This window comes from Furipterus horrens, unplaced genomic scaffold, assembly GCF_987537825.1.
Source record: "Furipterus horrens unplaced genomic scaffold, mFurHor1.1.pri manual_scaffold_4, whole genome shotgun sequence".
NCBI classification, from domain to species: Eukaryota; Metazoa; Chordata; class Mammalia; order Chiroptera; family Furipteridae; genus Furipterus; species Furipterus horrens.
In genome coordinates, this window is record NW_028327174.1 from 151833870 (window position 1) to 151853078 (window position 19209).

The window sequence follows — 19209 nt, forward strand, 5'->3', positions numbered from 1 at the left end:
AGTCCTCCCTGGTGATCATACTGGATACCTGAATGTCAATCTTTCTTTCTATCTGGACCCCCATATCCAACCAATTACTAAGTCTGCTCTATACCTACCCCCGCCCCTATAGAGCAGTTAGTATCTTATGAAAATACAAAGCTGATTATGTTACCACTGCTTAAAACCTTCAGTGTCTTTCTCTTCTGTTTGTTTAAGAAACAAAATTATTTCCTTGGTGCAGTAGGTTAAACCTCAGCCTTCCTCTTAACTCCTGTTGTGGTCACAGTGGTCTTTTTTCTGTTCTTAACTCCTCAAGCTTTTCTCATCATTGGACCATTGTTTAGATGGTTCTTTCTCCCTGGAACTCTCTGTCTAACTTTTCCTCGCCCTCACCCTAATTCCTACTTCATAACTTTCATATCAGTTGCTTAGGGAGGCCCAGTTCCCTCAGTCTACCTTAGATCTCTACTTTCTGATTTCTACTTTTACTCTAGAACCTACACAATAGAAATTGCGTGGTTCTTTGTATGATTTGAGTAGTTGAAGATTTAATGCCTAGAAATAATGGAGGGCTTTGAGTCATAAGAACTGAATTCTACTTATAGTTCTGTCATTTATAGTGGCATAATCTTGGGCAAATCATGTTTACTCATATTTAACCCTGGGACTTATCTCTGAAAATAATTTATTCATTTCTTTAACAAATATTTCTTACCTACTATAGGCCAGACACTTTAATGATTAGGATATAAGGAACAAAATGGATTTGGATCCTGCATTCAAGGAGCTTACTTTTAGTAGAGGAGACATATTTATATTTATCAAATATTCACATTAACTACACAGCTATGAAGTCTGGTGAGTGCTATAAAGAAAACCTAAATGGATATAGGAATACTTAAATCATAAGCCGTTTATCCTAGCCTAGGATAGCCAGAGAAGACTTCCCCCAGAACAGAGTTGTTTAAAGTGAAATCTAAAAGAAAACAGAAGTTAACTATGGGAGGACGGTGAGAATTTGGAGGTAAGGGCTGAAGACCACTGCAGGCACAGGGAAAGTGGATACAGGTCCTGCCTAAAATGGAAGGGAGCACGGCCAAGGGGGAGTTTTCATGGGAAATCTGAGGTTCAAGTACCAGAGAACCCAAATATACCCCACCACATCACACAAAAGGCAGAATTGGGTAAGGGCGGAAAACCAAAAAATTCAAGTGATGCTGACACCCACATAGCACTTATCAGTTAGGTGCCCCACATTCTTCTAAGTGCTTTATATACATTAATTTAGCAACTCACAATAGCAGTATGAGTGAAAATTATTACTAAGCTATTTTACAGGTGATGAAATGAGCCTTAGAGCCATCAAGTAATGTGTCCAAAGTCACACAGCTACTAAGTTATGAAATCAGGTTAAGAAAGCAAGCAGTTTGATACCAGAGTTGTCTTTGCTGTTAATTATTGTGCTTCTTAACTGCTACAGAATGGGGTGGAATTGAGCAAAAACAGTTCAGGAATCAGTGTGGGGAAACCTGGAAAACAGTCAAGCTTCATGGAACTTTGTTTTGCTTTTATGGGTGCTTTATTTGAGAGAGGTGTCAGACAGCTAAATAGATTAAGCAGCAAAGAAAAAGGTTTTCCCTTTAAAGGAACTCAAAGACAATAAATGTATTGTTTCATTAATGTGAATAAATGAGTTTTAAAATTGATATTATTTACGTTAGTTGACCAGGCAAGAGAGACCAGTACATGTTTTACCTACAAATACAGTACATAATCATACAATATATTACTTTTGCATTTACTGGAACACCATCATTTCAGTTTTTGAAGTGAAGACTACTGGATAATGGAGCCCCAAAGGAAACTGCATCACAGCTCCAAATTTTACCTTAAATGCCACTGTGCTACTATATTAATACTGACTAGTAGGTTATATAAAGCATTTGCCCTTCGAGATTTCATTATTATTAGTTTTGCCTAGATTATTAAAAGGAAAGAGAATTTATTTACTGCTAAAATTTATGTAATTTTTTTGAATTATTTAAATATAATAAATGTGCCCATAGGCTTTCTGGCAGTGTTGAAATGTTAAGAGTAGGAAAAAAATAAAACAGACAAGTTGCATCTCTGTGCACAACTGTTGAATTAAAAAAAGAAAAAACAATAATAAGGCTTTCTGTGCAGCTCTAACAAGAAAAATTGAGCAGAAAAAAATATTCTTTTACTTGAATTTTATGACTGCTTGAAATCTGTTTGGAAGTTTATGGCATGTATACTTTATTTTTTTAACATACACATAGTCCATTAATATATTTATCAAGTCTATAAATTTTTATTCTTCATAAAAGCATTCTCTGACAAACATTTTTTTAATCTATTTTATTTATATTCTCTTTATCATAATGTAATCGTACTTATTTAATAGTATATTTAAGCCACCTATATAACCAACTTTGTGAAATAAAAAATAGGCACAAAAGATGGTTTTAATTATGAATATAAATATAAAAAGATAACATTTTAGTAATATTTTTAGGGAAAAAGTTGAAGAACCATTAAGGATTTACCATCAAAAGAAAAATGTCATGGATTTATCCAAATTTAGGTACTCAAAAAAGAGGGGAAAAAAATCTTCAAAACCTAAAAACTGAAGAAGAGCAATAATAATTCAACAGTCAATCTTTTAGGATAAAACTTGAGTGAAAAAATCCAACTTGATATAAGTAAAATCATGCTAAATAAGCATGGATGCTTAAAGTAAAACCAAACTAGTGAAATTTAATTTCAGTGAACATTATTCTAATACAACTAGAAAATACACAGATAATGTACCTCTGGAACAGTAGACTTGTAATACAATATTTTGGAAAGAAAGAACTAAATCACAAGTTAAAATCATTTGCAGAAAAAACCATTTTGGAATAGTAGTAGCTGAGAAAATGTAATGCCTACTTGTCAAAAGTTACATTTATTATTTATAATAAAGCTTATTGTATTTTAATATTTTTAGTTGAGGATTGACCTGTGAAAATCACTGTACTAGGCGTTTTACATTCTCATTTAATATTCACCATAACCTTGCAAGAAATGTGTTAGTGTCCCCGTTACACCCATAAGGAAAATAGTTCAAAAGTCAGAACTATCAAATGACAGAGCTAACTGTAGGAAGTAGGACTCACTCCAAATAGTCGAGCGGGCTCAATCCACATTTTAATTTTTCATCATATAAAATGTTTGGGGACAGTTTTAGAATAGGGACTAATTTTTACCTTTACAATACACCTCCCCCCAAAACACACACACTCAACAGTCAAACACAAACCAGATGCATAGCATGTAAGTTTTCATTATTTTGTTCCGGGTTTCTTTCCTCTGCTTTATAGGATGCATCTTGATAGTTCTTACTACCTTCCCCTTTCCACTTTTTGTTAGTAGGCATTCAGAATGTGCTAGTTGTAAAGGTTTTCTTGTTACAAAGAGAATATGTTTTCATACCCCAGCCTCCATTGTCTCCAGTTAATAATTTGCAAAAAAATAAAGGTGGTATAATCAAAATTAAGGAGTACTCATGTGATGTAATAAACTAATGCCATGATCTGCTGTTGAAAGTGGCTTCAAGGGGGGGCTGTCTAAAGTTAGGAGCACCAATGTTCTTTATTTTCAACCCAGTTTTATTTCCATAAGGAATATACTGTCAGGCCTAACCCTGACATTTGCAGGGCCTAGGGTACCTTATATCTAAATATTTTGAAAGTTATGAATCAAACGATAAGTCAAATCTATTCTAGCCACTTAGACTGATAAATACATATTGAGAACAACTTGGAAGGCTGGGTTTCAATTTAAAATTCTCAGGCCCCTCTTAGATCCATGCCCCAAAATGGTGATACAGACAAAGCCTGCCCCTGGGCCACTTATCTTCTCTTAATGTAGGATTTCCCAGCTTACCCTATGAATAGTTTTATGCTCATGCTGTGGACACCTCAGTTCAATGTGCAGATTTTGTCCACCCTTTGCAAAGAGCTGCCCCTCTTTGGCTATTCCTTCTTTCTTCTGAAGGGTGGATTTGGAGAAGAGGCATACACAGGCATAGTAAGGGACTCAGGGTCCTTGGGCAGGGAACTCTGGGGATTATGGTCTAGGGGTTGGGAGGGTAACACAGGCTCCAGCAGGGTACCTCCACTTGACCCTGTTGATTCCTTGCACTATGGGGAGGGCACAGCCACAGGAAAGCCAGACCAGGGATCTATGTAGTATGGAGCTTCAGACAGAGAACTTGGTTTGACCTGATGGTGGTGGTAAGTGTTCTGTTTTTCTTAGTGACTTTTCTCCTCAAAAACAACTATGGTCTGTATTTTTACTCTCCATCACTACCTGTATACTCACTCATGGGTGCTCTTAAGAGATTTGAAACCATATAAAACTACATTCATTGCTATGTTCTCAGCAGACAGAGAGGTACCAAAAAACAAAAAGTCTCAACAGTTAGAATCACGATGAAAATATGCTACCTCTGTACAAAGCAGCCAATAGCACATGTTGGCAGGAGAGCTGGCTAGCTTGAAGGGCAGGACCAGCAGCGGTTGTAGGGCAGAATTTGTCTCCGTGTGAAGCAAACTGGTAGAAACCACGGCATTTTTAGCAGTGTTCAATAAAACTATTTGGAAATACATAGAAAAGTACACTTGCAGGAAAAAAATAAGCAAGAAACAGAAGATTTTACCACATGAATTATTAACATTCATTGAAAATTTTATAAAATTGAAAATCACTTTAAAGTTGTAACTATTTTTTCTAGTTGTGAAACACTGTACCAAAACCCCCTGTAAAATACTTTGGTTAATTTGGTTCTATTTGGAAGACGTAAAGAAAATAATAATGCTCTGAAATCCCTTACGATTGAAAATTCAAGTTGTTTCTCTCCACCATAAAAAACGCCCAAAATAGTTGCGGCTACCTAATCTTTTTGTCATTTGGTTAATAGAACTGAAATTATAGGAGAATGCTCAGATATATAAGGTTTGTAAAACTCAGAACATTACAAAATTCAAGGTAATGTTCAGATAGTAGAATTGGGTCAGAAAGTTTCAAATCTACATGTGAGCAATCTGCTGCTATAGGGATAGCTTCACTGACTTCTCAGAAGAGCAGATAAAGCAGCAGTTGGTTAGGCCAGGGTTTACATGTTGGTAGTCACCTGAGCTTATCAGATGTTTCTGGCCATGTGATTATCTCCATTCTGTCAAACAGGCACACACACACACACACACACACACACACACACACACACACACACACACCATTCATATCATAAATTTCTTGGTCAATACATGTAAACTGTCTTCAACGCCAGCCCTAGATTGAGTTTATAATGCCATTAATCTTAAGACAGAGCCTAATAAACATTTTCATTCTCAGGCAGAACTCCTTATGGCTTGCAGTTGAATGGGATTCTAAGACTTTAAAAATAGTATTTGACCATTAAGTTTTGAAGACCATAGACCCTATGTATTTCATGTATCAAGAGAACTAAGGCTCAGAGGATAACCTGTTGGTAGAGCTATGATTCAAATTCAGGGCAGGCTGGCTGTACATCCTATGTGTTCCTCCTATCTGTGATCCACACCCAGATTTAAATTTATATTTCCTATTTAATACCTTTGCAACCTGGGCAGGTTATATATATCCTCATTTGAGTCTTAATTTTCTCATCAACAAAATAAGCCTAAGGACCATTGCTTTACACAGCTATCATGAAGATTAAATTAAGTAAGTAGGTAGGTAAGTAGGTGTATGTAGGTAGATGGGATGGATAGGCAGACAGGCAAATAGTAGGTCTCTGATTTTGTTATCTTATTTTCCTTTCCCTTTATTTTCTATAGTTATATAAATATCTGAAGCTGTGTGTATTACTCAGGAGGGACTATATTTGATTGCCTTCGACTCCAGATTAGATTTTTAAATATTGATTCTGCCCTGACAGTCCAAATATTAATGTGTACAACTAAACCATCATTTTTTACACTACAAAGATAAGTTTAGAACTTGAAGGAAATGAATAAAACAGTAACATAAAGGCATGGGGAAGCTTTAATAATATTGTATTGCAAGGGCGAAAATAGCCTGTAGACGATTTTTGAATGTTGAGTCAAATGATTCATGGAGTTACAGAGAATCCGACAGCATTGTTTGGGATTTAGCCAAAGTGGTAATCAGAGGCAAACTAATCCAGTGCTTTGTAGAACACGGCCAACAAAATGCAATAGGAAAACAAGTGAATTAGGGAAGAAAATGACAACATTAGGAAAGAAGCATAAACATAATTAGTTCTAACTTGTAATAAATCTTAACTAGTAGGAATGAATGATAGATCTTATAAGTTGTGAAATGGGGAGATAGGATTATATACAGGGTGGGCAAAAGTAGGTTTACAGTTGTGAGTCTGTGAAACAGTTTATTCTTGTATTATTTATTAATTATTGTTATTCTTTTCCATACAACTATAAATCTATTTTGCCCACCAGTATATAATTATAATATTAATTATATAATATATAAATAAAATTTATGCATGTTAAAACATAAATAAAATTTGTGCAAGTTAAATTAAGGTAAAAGTAAGTCCCAAAGAGACATCTTAGTCCAACCATGAGATAGAACCACTTCAGCAATTTTATAGTATTCTGTTATTAGTGCAAATGACAGCTTAAAGATCTTCTTTTCTAGAGCAAGTGATTCATTGGCAAAAACTGGAAAAAATGTACATATATTTTTCCCTCTGTACATATATTTAAAGGTACCACTGCTGGCAGAACTGGTCTCTAGTATCATGACTTATTCTGAATCTTGGTAACGCCTGCTCCTAAAGAGTAGCTAAGGCTTCCAAACTAGTCTTTTCCAGTGGAAGCTTTCAACTGTTTGGCCTGTCAGCTTTTGATCTTGGTGCCCAGGTTACAGGAATGCCTAAGGTCACATTGTGAAGTTTGCTGCCTCTGGTCATTTCCTTGACCTAATCACCTCCCAGCACACTGGCATCTGGCTGCTGGCTGGCCTCTGGGAGCATGGATACTCACAGAACCACTGAGTAGTGCAAACACAAGTGGGTTATCTGAGGCCTTAGGGTCTGCTTGTGGTGCAATTTGTTGGCATGGGTTGAACCTCATAAAACTATCCAAAGACTGGGATGTATCCTGTTCCGTAGTGTATAATTTTAACATTGGAGTTAATCCACAGGCCTCTGTTAGGATGTGACGCTTAGAGAATTTTTGGCTCCACTACACAACAGCTTTTGGTTTCCTCGATTTTGTTTTTTACTTCTTTATCTAGAATCAGTTCTCTATGTATCATTAACAACTTTTAGCTTTGTGGTCCTGGTAAACTTTCTGGATGTATGGTTGGTTTTAGCAAACCTAGACCTTGAAATGCATGCTGTAAAAAAATTTCAGACTGGAAGAAAATTGTACTTAAAATTCTAAGTCTGTAAATGAAAAATAAAGTACAAATGCCCTTAGTGACAAATATATCATAAAACATGAGTTTATGCCTATGTAGTACTCCATTCTGACCCCAGTGAAAAACACAACACAACCAAAATTGAGGAAAAAAGTACTACGTCCTAAACAGCTTAATCCGGAGGGTATGTTTCCTTTAATAATAGAAAAAAAAAAAATGACAAATGGTTTTACTTAGGCAGATGTTCATTATTTTCCTTTTTTTAACCTTTCAACTTTTTTCTTTCAGAATGTGATTTTCTTTTTTAAATTTTTCTTCAATTACAAGTTATATTCACTATTATTTTGTATTTGTTTCAGGTGTACAGCATAATAGTTAGACAGTTATCAACTTCACAAAGCATTCCCCCTTCTATTTCTAGTACCCACCTGGCATCCATCAAACACAGTTATTACTATATGATTGACTATATTTCCTATGCTGTATTTTACATCCTCATGACAGTTTTGTAATTACTAATCTGAACTTCTCAATCCCTTCACCTTTTTTACCCAGTCCCATGACCTCTGTCTCCTCTGGCAACCAACAATCTGTTCTCTGTATCTGTGAGTCTGTTTCTGTTTTATTCATTTATATTGTTCTTTAGATTTCACATAGAAGTAAAACGATATGGTATTTGTCTATCTCTGAGTATTTCACTTAGCATGATACTCTCTAGGTCCATCTATGCTGTCACAAACGGTAAGATTTCTTCCTTTTTATGGCCAAGTTATATTCCATTGTATATGTGTACCACAGCTTTTTTATCTACTTGTCTCTTGATGGGTGCTTGGGTTGCTTCCATATCTTGGTAAATGTTTTTTAAAAATAGATATGTGTGGAAGGCAGTACAATGGGCCTCCAAAGATGTTTACATAGGAATCCCTAGGACCTGTGACTCTGATGGGTTACAGATGGAATTAAGGTTACTAACTAATGGACCTTGAAATAAAGAGATTATCCTAGATTATCTGGATGGGCTTAATGTGATCACAAGGGTCTTTAATAGTGCAAGAGGGAGACAGAAGAGTCAGTGTCAAGGTGATGTAGCAGGAGAAAGACTCGACCTGACATTGCTGACTCTGAAGATGGAAGGGGACCACACCAAGGATGGTGGGCAGCCTCCACAAGCTTGAAAAGGAGGAAAGAAATTTTCCCTTAGACTCTTCAAAAAGGAACGCAACCCTGCCAACACCTTGATTTTAGCTCAATGTGACCCATTTTAGGATTCTAATTTTCAGAATTTGAAAATAATATGTTTGTATTATTTTTAGCCACTAAATTTGTGGTAATTTGTTAGAGCAGCAATAGGAAACTGTTAAGTAAGAAAGCAATACTGCTCTGAATGAAGTCATGTATTACTTGTGGATCGTAGACTCTTCCTCAAGTATATTATTTTTTCCTCCTTCTTTTCTCCACATACATTTCACCATCATTTCTCCCTTGATAACTCCACTCTGAAAACCTTCCTCATCTGTAACTGCTCCCCATTTGCTTTTACCAATGGAGAATTTATGCTGTTGGGCTGCCTCCTCACATTCACCTACCATCCGAATTGGAATGTACCTCCCACTAGGTAGGCTTGCCTCACCTGAGTGACTACAACACATGTGGCCTTTTTCCTGGTCTCTCTTCTCTCATCCCAGACTTCTTCACTGTTCACCCCCTGATTCACACAATTACACACCAACTGTGACCTGTTACTGTCTATACATGCAAGCCATCATAGAAAAAAAGAAAAATTAGTCTTCCAAATGGCTTCCCATCTTTAAAAGTTGACCCATGCTTCTTTCCTTGTGACCTTCATCAGTTGTTGCCTATGTACCTGAGTCCCGCTAGCTCCTAACGCCTCTGGTTCCGTACCCTTCCTGTCACCAAAGCCTTCACTCCTTCCTTAAAGACAAAATCGTCCATTCCCTTCACTGTTTTTGAACTGGAGCAGATCTTCTAGGGTTTAAAAGCTCTTCTAGCGAGGGGTCAGCCCATCACCTGTTTTTGTAAATAAAATTTTGTTGGAATGTAGTCCCACACATTCATTTACCTATTTGTCTATGGCTATTTTTGCACTATAGTGGTAGTTGAATAATTGTCCCAGGACCATAAAGACTGAAATATTTACTTTCTGCCCCTTTACTGAAAAGAAAGTTTGCCAACCCCTGTTCCGAAGGTTGTATCTGTACCTGTAAATCTATAAATATGGATATATTTACAAGTTTTCTAATAAAACACAGTTCCTACAGGGAATGTTTACCTGGGTTCCTGAGATGATTATGATTATCACTAATCCCTTAGCCCCAGGGTAAATAAACTCTTCCAACAGAGAAAGTGTCCTCGTGAGTAAGGTCTTCACCCCAGAATAGAACAAAGAGCAGAATAGCAGTCAATAGGGGGGAGGGGAGAGGGAGAGAAGGGGGATAAGTAAGGGAAGGGTTTAATTAAAGAGCCTGTATGAAAGACTCATGGACATGGACAACGGGGAGGGATATGATTGCGGGAGAGGGGGTGGGTTGGGTGGGGGAGAGAAATTGGGGGAAAAGGGGACAACTGTAATTAAAAAAACAAAATAAAAAAAATTTAAAAAAAAAAAAAAAAAAGGTCTTCACCCCAGTCCCTGACCTCTTTCACTTCTACTCCCCACTTCTATACCTAGTCTCTGCTATGGGCCTCCTGTGAATCCTCTCCTGTTTGTTGTCAAGGCTCCCCAAATGCCTCTGCATGGCTTCACTTTCCCACTATTATAGTCCAAGCCTTGCCTCCCTTGCCATGCAAGGTTCCTGCTGCTGGGTCCACTGTGAAGTGGTCTCTTCAGTGCGTTTGTGGGCTGCATCTGCTCCTTCTGAGCCCGACTCCTCTCATGGTGCCTCTGCTTACAGATAGGTATTAGGCCTCACGGTCCTGTAATGAAGCTCCTCAGCTGCTTGGCCACAACGTCAGCGTCACTGTCAGGGTGTCTCTCAAGGATCTTGTCTGTAGTTGCATTGGCCATGCTGACCAGGTGCCCTTATACATTTCATGGCCATTGCTAGTCTTGTCGTGAATTTCTCACACTGGCTGACTTGACCATCACTTTTTTAATCTGCTGTTGTCCAGAAGGGTGCTCATTGTTATGACGCCCCTTCTCAGGATCTGAAGGATATGGTTTCTAGGATAAGAGGTCTTTTTTTCCTGAAAACAATAAATATGCTTTCTCTGTGTTCCATCCTATTTCTGCTTTTATAACATTACCTATTTTTCTGTCTAGCTGACAGAATTTTGATTTCTACATACATCAAAGGTCATATGCTTTCTAACCCCAGAGCACATTTTAAATCCTTTAATTTATACTCCTTCCTCCATGTATGGAATGTACACTCTCTCTCTTTCTCTCCCCCTTCCTCTCTATTTTTCTCCCCTTTCCCCCTCCTCCTCTCCCCATCCCACCCTCCCCTCTCTAGATGCTAAACTGAGGATCAGAGTATCTGGTCTCAAACCTAGCACCACTATATTCCCTATATAATGTTCAACAAATCAGTTCATTGTTTTCAATAGCTGTAAGATTAAACCTAAGCTCTCTACCTTGCCAAATATATAAGGCTTTTTGTGAGGCTGCAATGAAGATGAAAATTTGTTCACTTGGTATTTATTCAGCCTTTAATATTTATCAGGTAATGTTTATCAGATTCTGGGATACATTTATGAAGAGGACAAACGGGGTCTGTCCCTGCCCTCAAGGCACTGGTGTCAGGGTTGGGAAGACAGGTATTAGATGAGGAAGCAAAGAACGTGTTGGGTATTGTGGTAGGTGCTTTGAAGGAAATGATTGAGAGTTATAGGAAATGCCATAGCGAGGGCTGTTTAGAAAAGCCTCTCTGAGGAAGTAATACTGAGAAAGTGATACTTGAGGTCCTAACATCTGAGAGCAAGCCTATCATATACTGAACCATGATTGTACTCTTTATGCGCTGTAAGATGTCACCTCAGTGAGTAGTCCCCCTCCAATCCCCTATGCAGTGGGGAAGTTAGAAAGCAACACCAGTTTTTCCTAGTTCTGGAGCTGTAACTTGATAGTAATCTCTGTACTTTCTTAGAAACCTCCATTTCTTCATCCAAAGCATTTATCTTTTCCTCCTCTTCCATGTCTGGCTTGTGCTAGCCTAATCTAGGTGCATGTCCTCTGGTCCCTGTCTGTGATGCCGCCTTGCTCAGGCCCGCTCACAGTCCTCCCTGCCACCTTTCTGGTTTTCCTTCCTGCTCGCTCTAAAACCCCCGAGACTGATTTCCCTTTCTAATAACCCTATACTTCCAAAACCTTCTTGGAGGTTTCCAGGTTGCCTCATTTTTGGTAAAACTACCTATCCTTTACAATATAAGCAACTTCTGATACCCACCTCCAGAAAGAGGGAATATTTTCAGATTGAGCTGACTGGAACTGGCTGGCACAGTGCCTAGCACATAGTAAGTTCTCAATAAATATTTAGTGAATAATGAGTGAATGAGCCGATTCTCTTAATCTTACTCAGGCTACCTAGAGGATTAAAGTGTTTTGTTTTTCTTAATTACATCTATATTCTTTTCTCACATGTAAAATACATATAAAAACCTTTATCTTTAGCTATATAGGATATCCAAATCTTACCCCTTAAGTCTATTCTCTCTATTTGCTGTTCAGGTGAAATTTTGACATTTATCCTAGAGATACCTACAGGCATTGACAGTGTCCCTAAGATTTTTAATAGTGTCCAGCACAGTGTATAGCCACAATCACACAGAATTTAATATGCAAATATATTTTTGTTAATGGTAATAACAGTCGCTGAGATTTCAATAGTGTAGGCTTTTATTTTTAGCATCCTGAATAATCAGATATATCCATTTAGATTAACCAGAAACTTCCTAAGGAAAATCTTTGTTTTGAAGTTGCCATATTTTAGTTAAGCAGCAACTAAAAGCAGTGTTTCTTTTAAAGAAGTTTTTCAGATATGTCCAGAGTATGGTTTTTTACCTTGTGTGACATTATTGTTCATCAATGGCAATAAAAATTTAGTCTCAGATTATTAGTGGGATATTCACTTTTTATAAGTATGGAGGTAGGTATAGAATCATCACTGCCAACTTGTTTCCAGAGTTGGATCTTAATTGTTAAGTATTTATTTAAAAGACAAAATCTTATTGTGTATGAATTAGAAATAACTTATAAATGATCTCTTAACTTTAGAAATTCTCTGTTTATAGTTCTACAATATTTAAATAATACCAAAAATAGTCTCTTTGATTTTTTTGTTGTTCGTATTATATTCTTTAATTCAAGAAATTTTATGCAATTTAAACTCTGGATTTTTTATTTTGACCCATGTGATAAGGGCCAACTTTGAAATGACAGTTCAGTGTTTATGATTTTATATTTGTTTCCCTAACAGATGTACCTATAAAGTAATGGGACAATCTTCCAAACATACTAGGAGTTATGTATCAGGGAGGCCCTTGTCCCCTTCAAAGCAGTCACCTAGGAAGGCCACACATTTGTTCCAATAATGCTGTTATGGCTTAAAATGTTGTGGAATGCCTCTTTGTAAACTGCCTCTGAACTGCTAAGACATAATAAAGAGTATAATGACATTATTTTGAATACCCTAAATTGTAACAAATGAATTTGATCTTGGTGAGTAGTCAGAAGTCATCTGAGGACCAACTGCTGTGAATAAAATTTGGAGTGTCACTTGGAGTCACAATTGATGTAGAACAATAAGATGGGCTTTCTTGAATAACACGTGAACTGACTCTTAAAATTGTCAAAGAGGAATTCCAGAACCTTGGAACTTGGAATAAATGTATAAGCTCCCAAGGTAGCTACTATGAAGAACAGTACATGTTTAGGTTTTAAAAAACGTGTATGTTTGCAAAATAAGATCAGTTTTATTACTTTATAGACATACCTTGTAGATGAAAAAAATACTCCTATCATGGAACTCTTTATAAGCAAACTTCCAAATGTAAGTAGAATTTCTGTCTCACCTTTTTTAAGTCTGTTGAGAAATCTGAATTTCTAATAATGACTTATTCTGATCTTCAGCTTAAAAAAAAATGTAATGTTTGCCATCTAAAAAGTGGATGTGTTTAGGTTTTACTTCACCATTTTCCGGTTATCTCTGCTTTTCAATTTTTTATTTAGTGTATTCATCTTTGTTCACCCTGAGATGCTCAAAATATATTTTCTCATTTTAAAATTATCATCAACTTCTTGAACCAAGGTAGAAGATAAAGTTTAGACTCAAAGTTATTAATTGTTCCATATTATTTTAAGCTCTTTTTTGTTTGCTCTTTTTTAAGTGGAACCCCATTATCCTATTAAATATGAACATCAAATTACAAATAAAAAAGTTTTTATAAAATTGAATACTCTCAGCTTTGGGGTTCCTATTATGTTTTTCATTTCAACTAATAAAAGTTTGAAAAAACAGAATTCAACCAAGTGGCTGGACCATGTTTTTCTAGTGCAGACTCCAGATGGACTCATGGACTGGGCATGCGAGTGGAGCTGATGTGCCCTGCTTCATCAGAGCTGATTCTCATTTGTTCCACCACATCCATGTTCATCCAGGCTGCCAGGCCCCTATTTCTTCACTGTTAAGTTGAAATAATAAAAGTAAAATGGAACGTGGAAAGCAGAGAAAATTGTTATTCTTTGGCAAAGAGGCTAAGACAGCTAAATTGTGACACAATTTAAACTGTTCAAATTTGTCAAGTTTGATTGAAAAATTACATGACCTGTGTAGTTAGAGAGCAAAACGGTCAGTAGTTTATAGTTTTAAAAAGTCATAGTGTGGTGTTTTTTTTACCACAGACTGAGAATATTATTTTATTCTGCCTGGGAGTAACTGTTGCACAAATGACTGTTGTTTTGCAGTTTGGAGATTTAAATGCCGTGTCTCCTGGAAATCTGGATAAAGGTAAGAATTGAAAATAATGTCCATTGTTAAGGACTTTATTTAACTGGGATATTCTCAGTTAAATGTGGTGTATGTCTATGGCACTTATGCTTTGTGGAATCCTACATGAATATGTCTTTGGAATCCATTTCTATGCTTTCTTTATGTGAGGTACCTTAAGTGCAAGAATTAAATGTAAATGCCATTACAAGCTTATTTTGACTTTTTTTCCTGAATTCATCGTAAGTAACAAGAAATTATTTCTGACTATCTCCAGAGTCCTAGAGAAAAGTGATAAAATTGGTCAAAATATTTTTATTCAAGGCCTACCTGGCAAGAAAAAAAATTCTTCGGCCTACCTGTCACCACTTTACACTTTTCAGTGGAAAAAGAACTCAAAAAGAGCAATGATGTTTACTGTCAAAGCAAGATCAGTACTGGTATAGATGAAAAGGATAACATATGTTCTTAAATTTTTAAATACTTTCTTGTTTATAAACGCTATTACAGTTGTCCCTATTTGTTCTTCTTAAATTTTAATACCAGCATTGCCACTCTAATACGACAATAGGGTATATATTCCTAAAGAAACTTTTGCTTGACAAAACAAAGAGTAAAAGGAATAGGGTTTAGAGGAAAATAAGGTTGGAATAGAGTAAACACAAGCAAAAAAAAAAAAAAATCTTGTAATAAATACCAGCCCAGTTTTTATAAAAATGTGAAATTTCTGATAAACACTGTAGAAAAATGTAGTCCTTTTTTCAAAAACAAAAAAAAGTGAAGGTAAAGATACCTCGAGGCTTTAAGGAATTGACTCCTATAGTCAGGGACAGTATGCACAGACTGGTGAGACAGCACAATTAGCCCTTTCAGCACACAACAAGGACCAGTGGGAACCTGAGGCAAGAGGAAGGGCTTGGGGAATCTGCACTGCTCTCTGGAGCGTCCTGTCTTAGGGTACTGTGTCCAGCTTCTGTGCCGCCTTGGTGGTAGAAAACGTGAATGTGCCAGGGAAAGTCATATAGGAATCCTCAGCACTCCCCTGTTGACCTCCTGTCCATCTCTACCAATTGTGGATGTATTGATTCCTATTGGAGTAACACACCTAGTAGCAAAGCAGGAAAAGTAGCAAATGATAGCCCAAATATATTGTTTCTGCAAGTATATACTCAATAGGATTAACCATATAACCCTCAGAAAAGTAAATCAGTCACGAGATGATACTAATTTGGAATTTCAGAGCAAGAATGGTGGGTATTGAAACCCATGTCCAGCATAAGGCAATCCTGATGACGCACTGACCCCAAAAGCCTCATAACCCAGATTTTGGGTTTTGTCTCTGGGTGCCCAGAGGTGCAGTAAGAGGGTTGCTACTTGGCCAGCCACCGAATGGCAGCCAGTCAGTCCTCTTTGTAAAGTGCTGAACCAAAACAAGGTCTTCGGTACACTCCAGTACCACCAAATTTTAATTTTTGTGCACCGAGTGTTCATAATCACAAGCAGGTGTCTAGGAAATGTCTTTGAGTCTTTATAGGTGCATAAAATGTCTATGGAATTGCATTATTTGCCGTTAGGAACTGGACAAAGGTCTTGCTTTTGTAGATTGCTTTGTAGCCTCTCCAAAGGAACCCTGTCACTCCCACGGGGATCTAAACAAAACTGGCCTGCAGCACTGACATTTGTTCAGTCCCTTACCCTGTTGCCACCATTCCCGTCCACAACAGGGCAGAAGAAAGGACTTTCCTCACATTCTCTTCGTTGGCCTACCTTCTTGAAATGATTTTTTCCCACTCAGTGGTGTTTTTTATTTTGTTTTGTTCTGTTTACTATGATTATTTTGGCACTATTCCCTAGACACAGGAAAGCAGGGAGGGAGGGAGCTGAGAAGCAGCGTGACTGCACCTTGCACCCTTGGCATGTCCCTGCTGCTCCTGCCCACATCCAGGCCTAACGCTCCTTGAGACGTACAGCCAGACTGTCCTAATCAGAGTCTATGGCTTAAATGTGAAAACTTCAAGAATTTTTGTGGGCTGTTTCCACACAATGAGAATTTTAACGTTTTTCCTAATAATAAAACAAATATTAGCTCTGTATAAAAAGTTCAAGTAATACAGAGAATTAGAAATTATAGAAAGTGAAACTTCATAGTCACAACTCTTAAGAGACTACCACCATTAAGAATTTTGTGCAAGCATCCTTCCTTTTTCTGTTAATATATATAAACAATTACATTAACAAAACAAAGTATCATACAAATATTTTGTCTGTATCCTCTTGATGAAGCAAATGTCTGCCAATGAATCCTCCTTCCTGCAGCCCACCAACCCTTTGAATGTGCTTTTTCTAACAAATCTAATATTTTCATCAAGTCTGCTTTCCACATAAAATGGATGGGCCAAGACGTCTTTTGTCTCATCTAAGAGTTCTTCTGTGTTTATCACTTAATGTTTTACAGACATCACTTCTAGTCAGTATATCTAAATTCTACCTTTTTAATTACATTTACCATTTCTCAGGAGATATGGCTCCTGGCAGCTGTGTACTACACAACCATACATGGAAGTCCCTGTTAACTCCTAACCAGTGTTTTCTAGAACCATCTTTGCCCCAGTTGATAATAAGAAAAGTCAAGGGGCCCATTAATATTAAGAGCTACATTTAGCAGGCTCTTCTGCAGTAGGTGTCCCCCAAATTGTAAAACTAGACTCAACCTTAAAAAGAGTCCGACTTTATCTGACTGAAGAGCTACTTGTACATGATATGCCATAGAAGAGAATATCATAGAGATTTGATTCTGCTTCTACAAGTCATTGTAAGTCAAAAATATAGCAATAAGTATAGAAATATGAGTATTTTAATTATAGATGAGTATTGGATGTGATTATATGTTTATCTTTTTCTTTTTGTAAACAGTAAAACATGTTGAGGGTGAACTAAAAAGATTTTTAAGGCAAAATATATATTCACCACTGTTTAAAAATGATCACTCATGAAGAGGTATTCTCTACACTCTTCTGAAGAGAATCTTACACAATAGTAAAACTGTATGAGCATTTCTCTCTCTACTTTTGAATTTAACTGTGCTGCTGGGAAAAAATTAAATGGTATTCCATTATAATTATGTTTTAGTTAATATAAAATGGATTAAAATTTGGAGGTTTCGGTAACTATATTTAATACATTTAATTTCCAGAAATGAATACCAGCTATTAACAGTGAGTATCAGTGTTGCCAGGAATGGAAATTCATTGTGCATTTTTAATCTGATATAACTGCCTCCATCTTTATAATTTTTTGTAATAAAAATTGAGGGCCTATTTAATATTGTGATCTACCACATTCATGTGCACCAAAAAGTCTTTATAGTAGCCCATGCCTATACTTGGTGTATATCATCATAGGTTTCACCTATTAAAGTGTATCTAAAGCACATGTTGGCTGCCATTTTCCAACTTGTCTTTTGGTAATAGTCTTGGTATTATTTGCTTGTGCAGATGAAGGCAGTGAAGTGGAAAGTGAAATGGATGAAGAACTAGATGACTCTTCAGAACCTCAAGCCAAAAGAGAGAAAACCGAGCTGAACCAGGCGTTTCCGGTGGGCTGTCTGCAGCCTGTTCTTGACAGCAGCGTGCAACCAAGCCTCCTGAATCCAATTCACAGCGAACACATCGTCACAAGTACTCAGACTATCAGACAGTGCAGCGCTACAGGAAATACCTACACTGCAGTCTAAAGAATATTAAAGTATTTTTCCAGCTAACATTAACCCTGTTGATATTGGGCTTAAGTTGAAAATTTAATAAGCCTGAAGGTCGACTATTGTCAAATTCTATCTGTGCTGAACATTACCTTTTTGGAGTTGTGAAATGGAATGGGTGTATGTATTTTGCCAGGTCTTTTCTTTTTCTTTTAATGTAAACAAATGATTTGCCTCTTAATAATGAGTTTTTTTTTCTTAGTTTCAGGTGTCAAGGAGGATTTTTACAACATTTAATATTTTTGTTTTCTTATAATTAAAAGTAATTTACATTTTTGTAGTTTAAAATATTTTATTGTTGATTGTTAGTCTTGGTGTATTTCACGTGTTTTTTAATTAGATGCACTTCTGTGAAATATCAAAAGAAATGAATTTCTTTGATTTACACTGGAGGCATGCCCATTTGGCAGCAGATGCATCAAATTTGCTTTTGAAAGGTGCTTTTCACTGGACAGAACTACAAGACACTATTTTGATAACATTTTGGAGTATAGAGAAAGAATACAGAGCATTTTTATTATAGCACTAGAGGGTTGGAAAGGTCATCTATTTTTCTCTGAAAAAAGTTGAGCTGTGCATTTATCAGTTCAGAGTAAATGACAGAAATGCAAGAGATTATGCTAATATGTACATAATTTGTGTACATAATTATTAAACCATGTTGATGCAAGCTTCCGTTAAACATTGAATTTTCACTGTTATTTGCATACCAATTCCTCTGTTTAATGACTACTGAGTCTGTGTTTGGGACCACTGCACAGATGCATTCTGCTGTTGAGTGGGGCTGTTATAGTTAAGAGACTGAAGCTGAAAAAAATGACTTGACTTTTTTTTTTAAGTGTACATGCTACTTATGCTGAGCTGGACATACAGGAAACCATTCCATTTGGATGACTTTCTTTTATTCCAGGTCTGTTTCTAATAGTAGTTCAATATGCTGCTATTACAAAAGAAAATTTATAGAATGCAAGGAATGTAGCAACCTGCATATCATTATTTCCTTCAAAAATATTTCCTGGTTTCTAAAGTACGTGGATTTAAATTTTAAACAGAACCTGAAGGCAGTGTAACTGG

General features: G+C 36.6%; 1 protein-coding gene across 2 annotated transcripts in view; it reads left to right on the plus strand.

Moving 5' to 3' along the window:
• The window catches only part of RFX3 (regulatory factor X3), a 284844-nt gene extending 265848 nt beyond the window's left edge, over positions 1 to 18996 (plus strand). The window contains exons 16-18 of one of the 2 annotated variants that reach the window (XM_090275842.1): positions 13380 to 13442; positions 14357 to 14399; positions 17873 to 18996. In XM_090275842.1, the coding sequence (XP_090131968.1) occupies positions 13380 to 13442; positions 14357 to 14399; positions 17873 to 18111 (345 nt within the window). In that variant the 3' untranslated portion in view covers positions 18112 to 18996. The remainder of the gene's footprint in view (positions 1 to 13379; positions 13443 to 14356; positions 14400 to 17872) is intronic. The other variant, XM_090275843.1, reaches the window with a different exon arrangement.
• Positions 18997 to 19209: the final 213 nt, after the last annotated feature.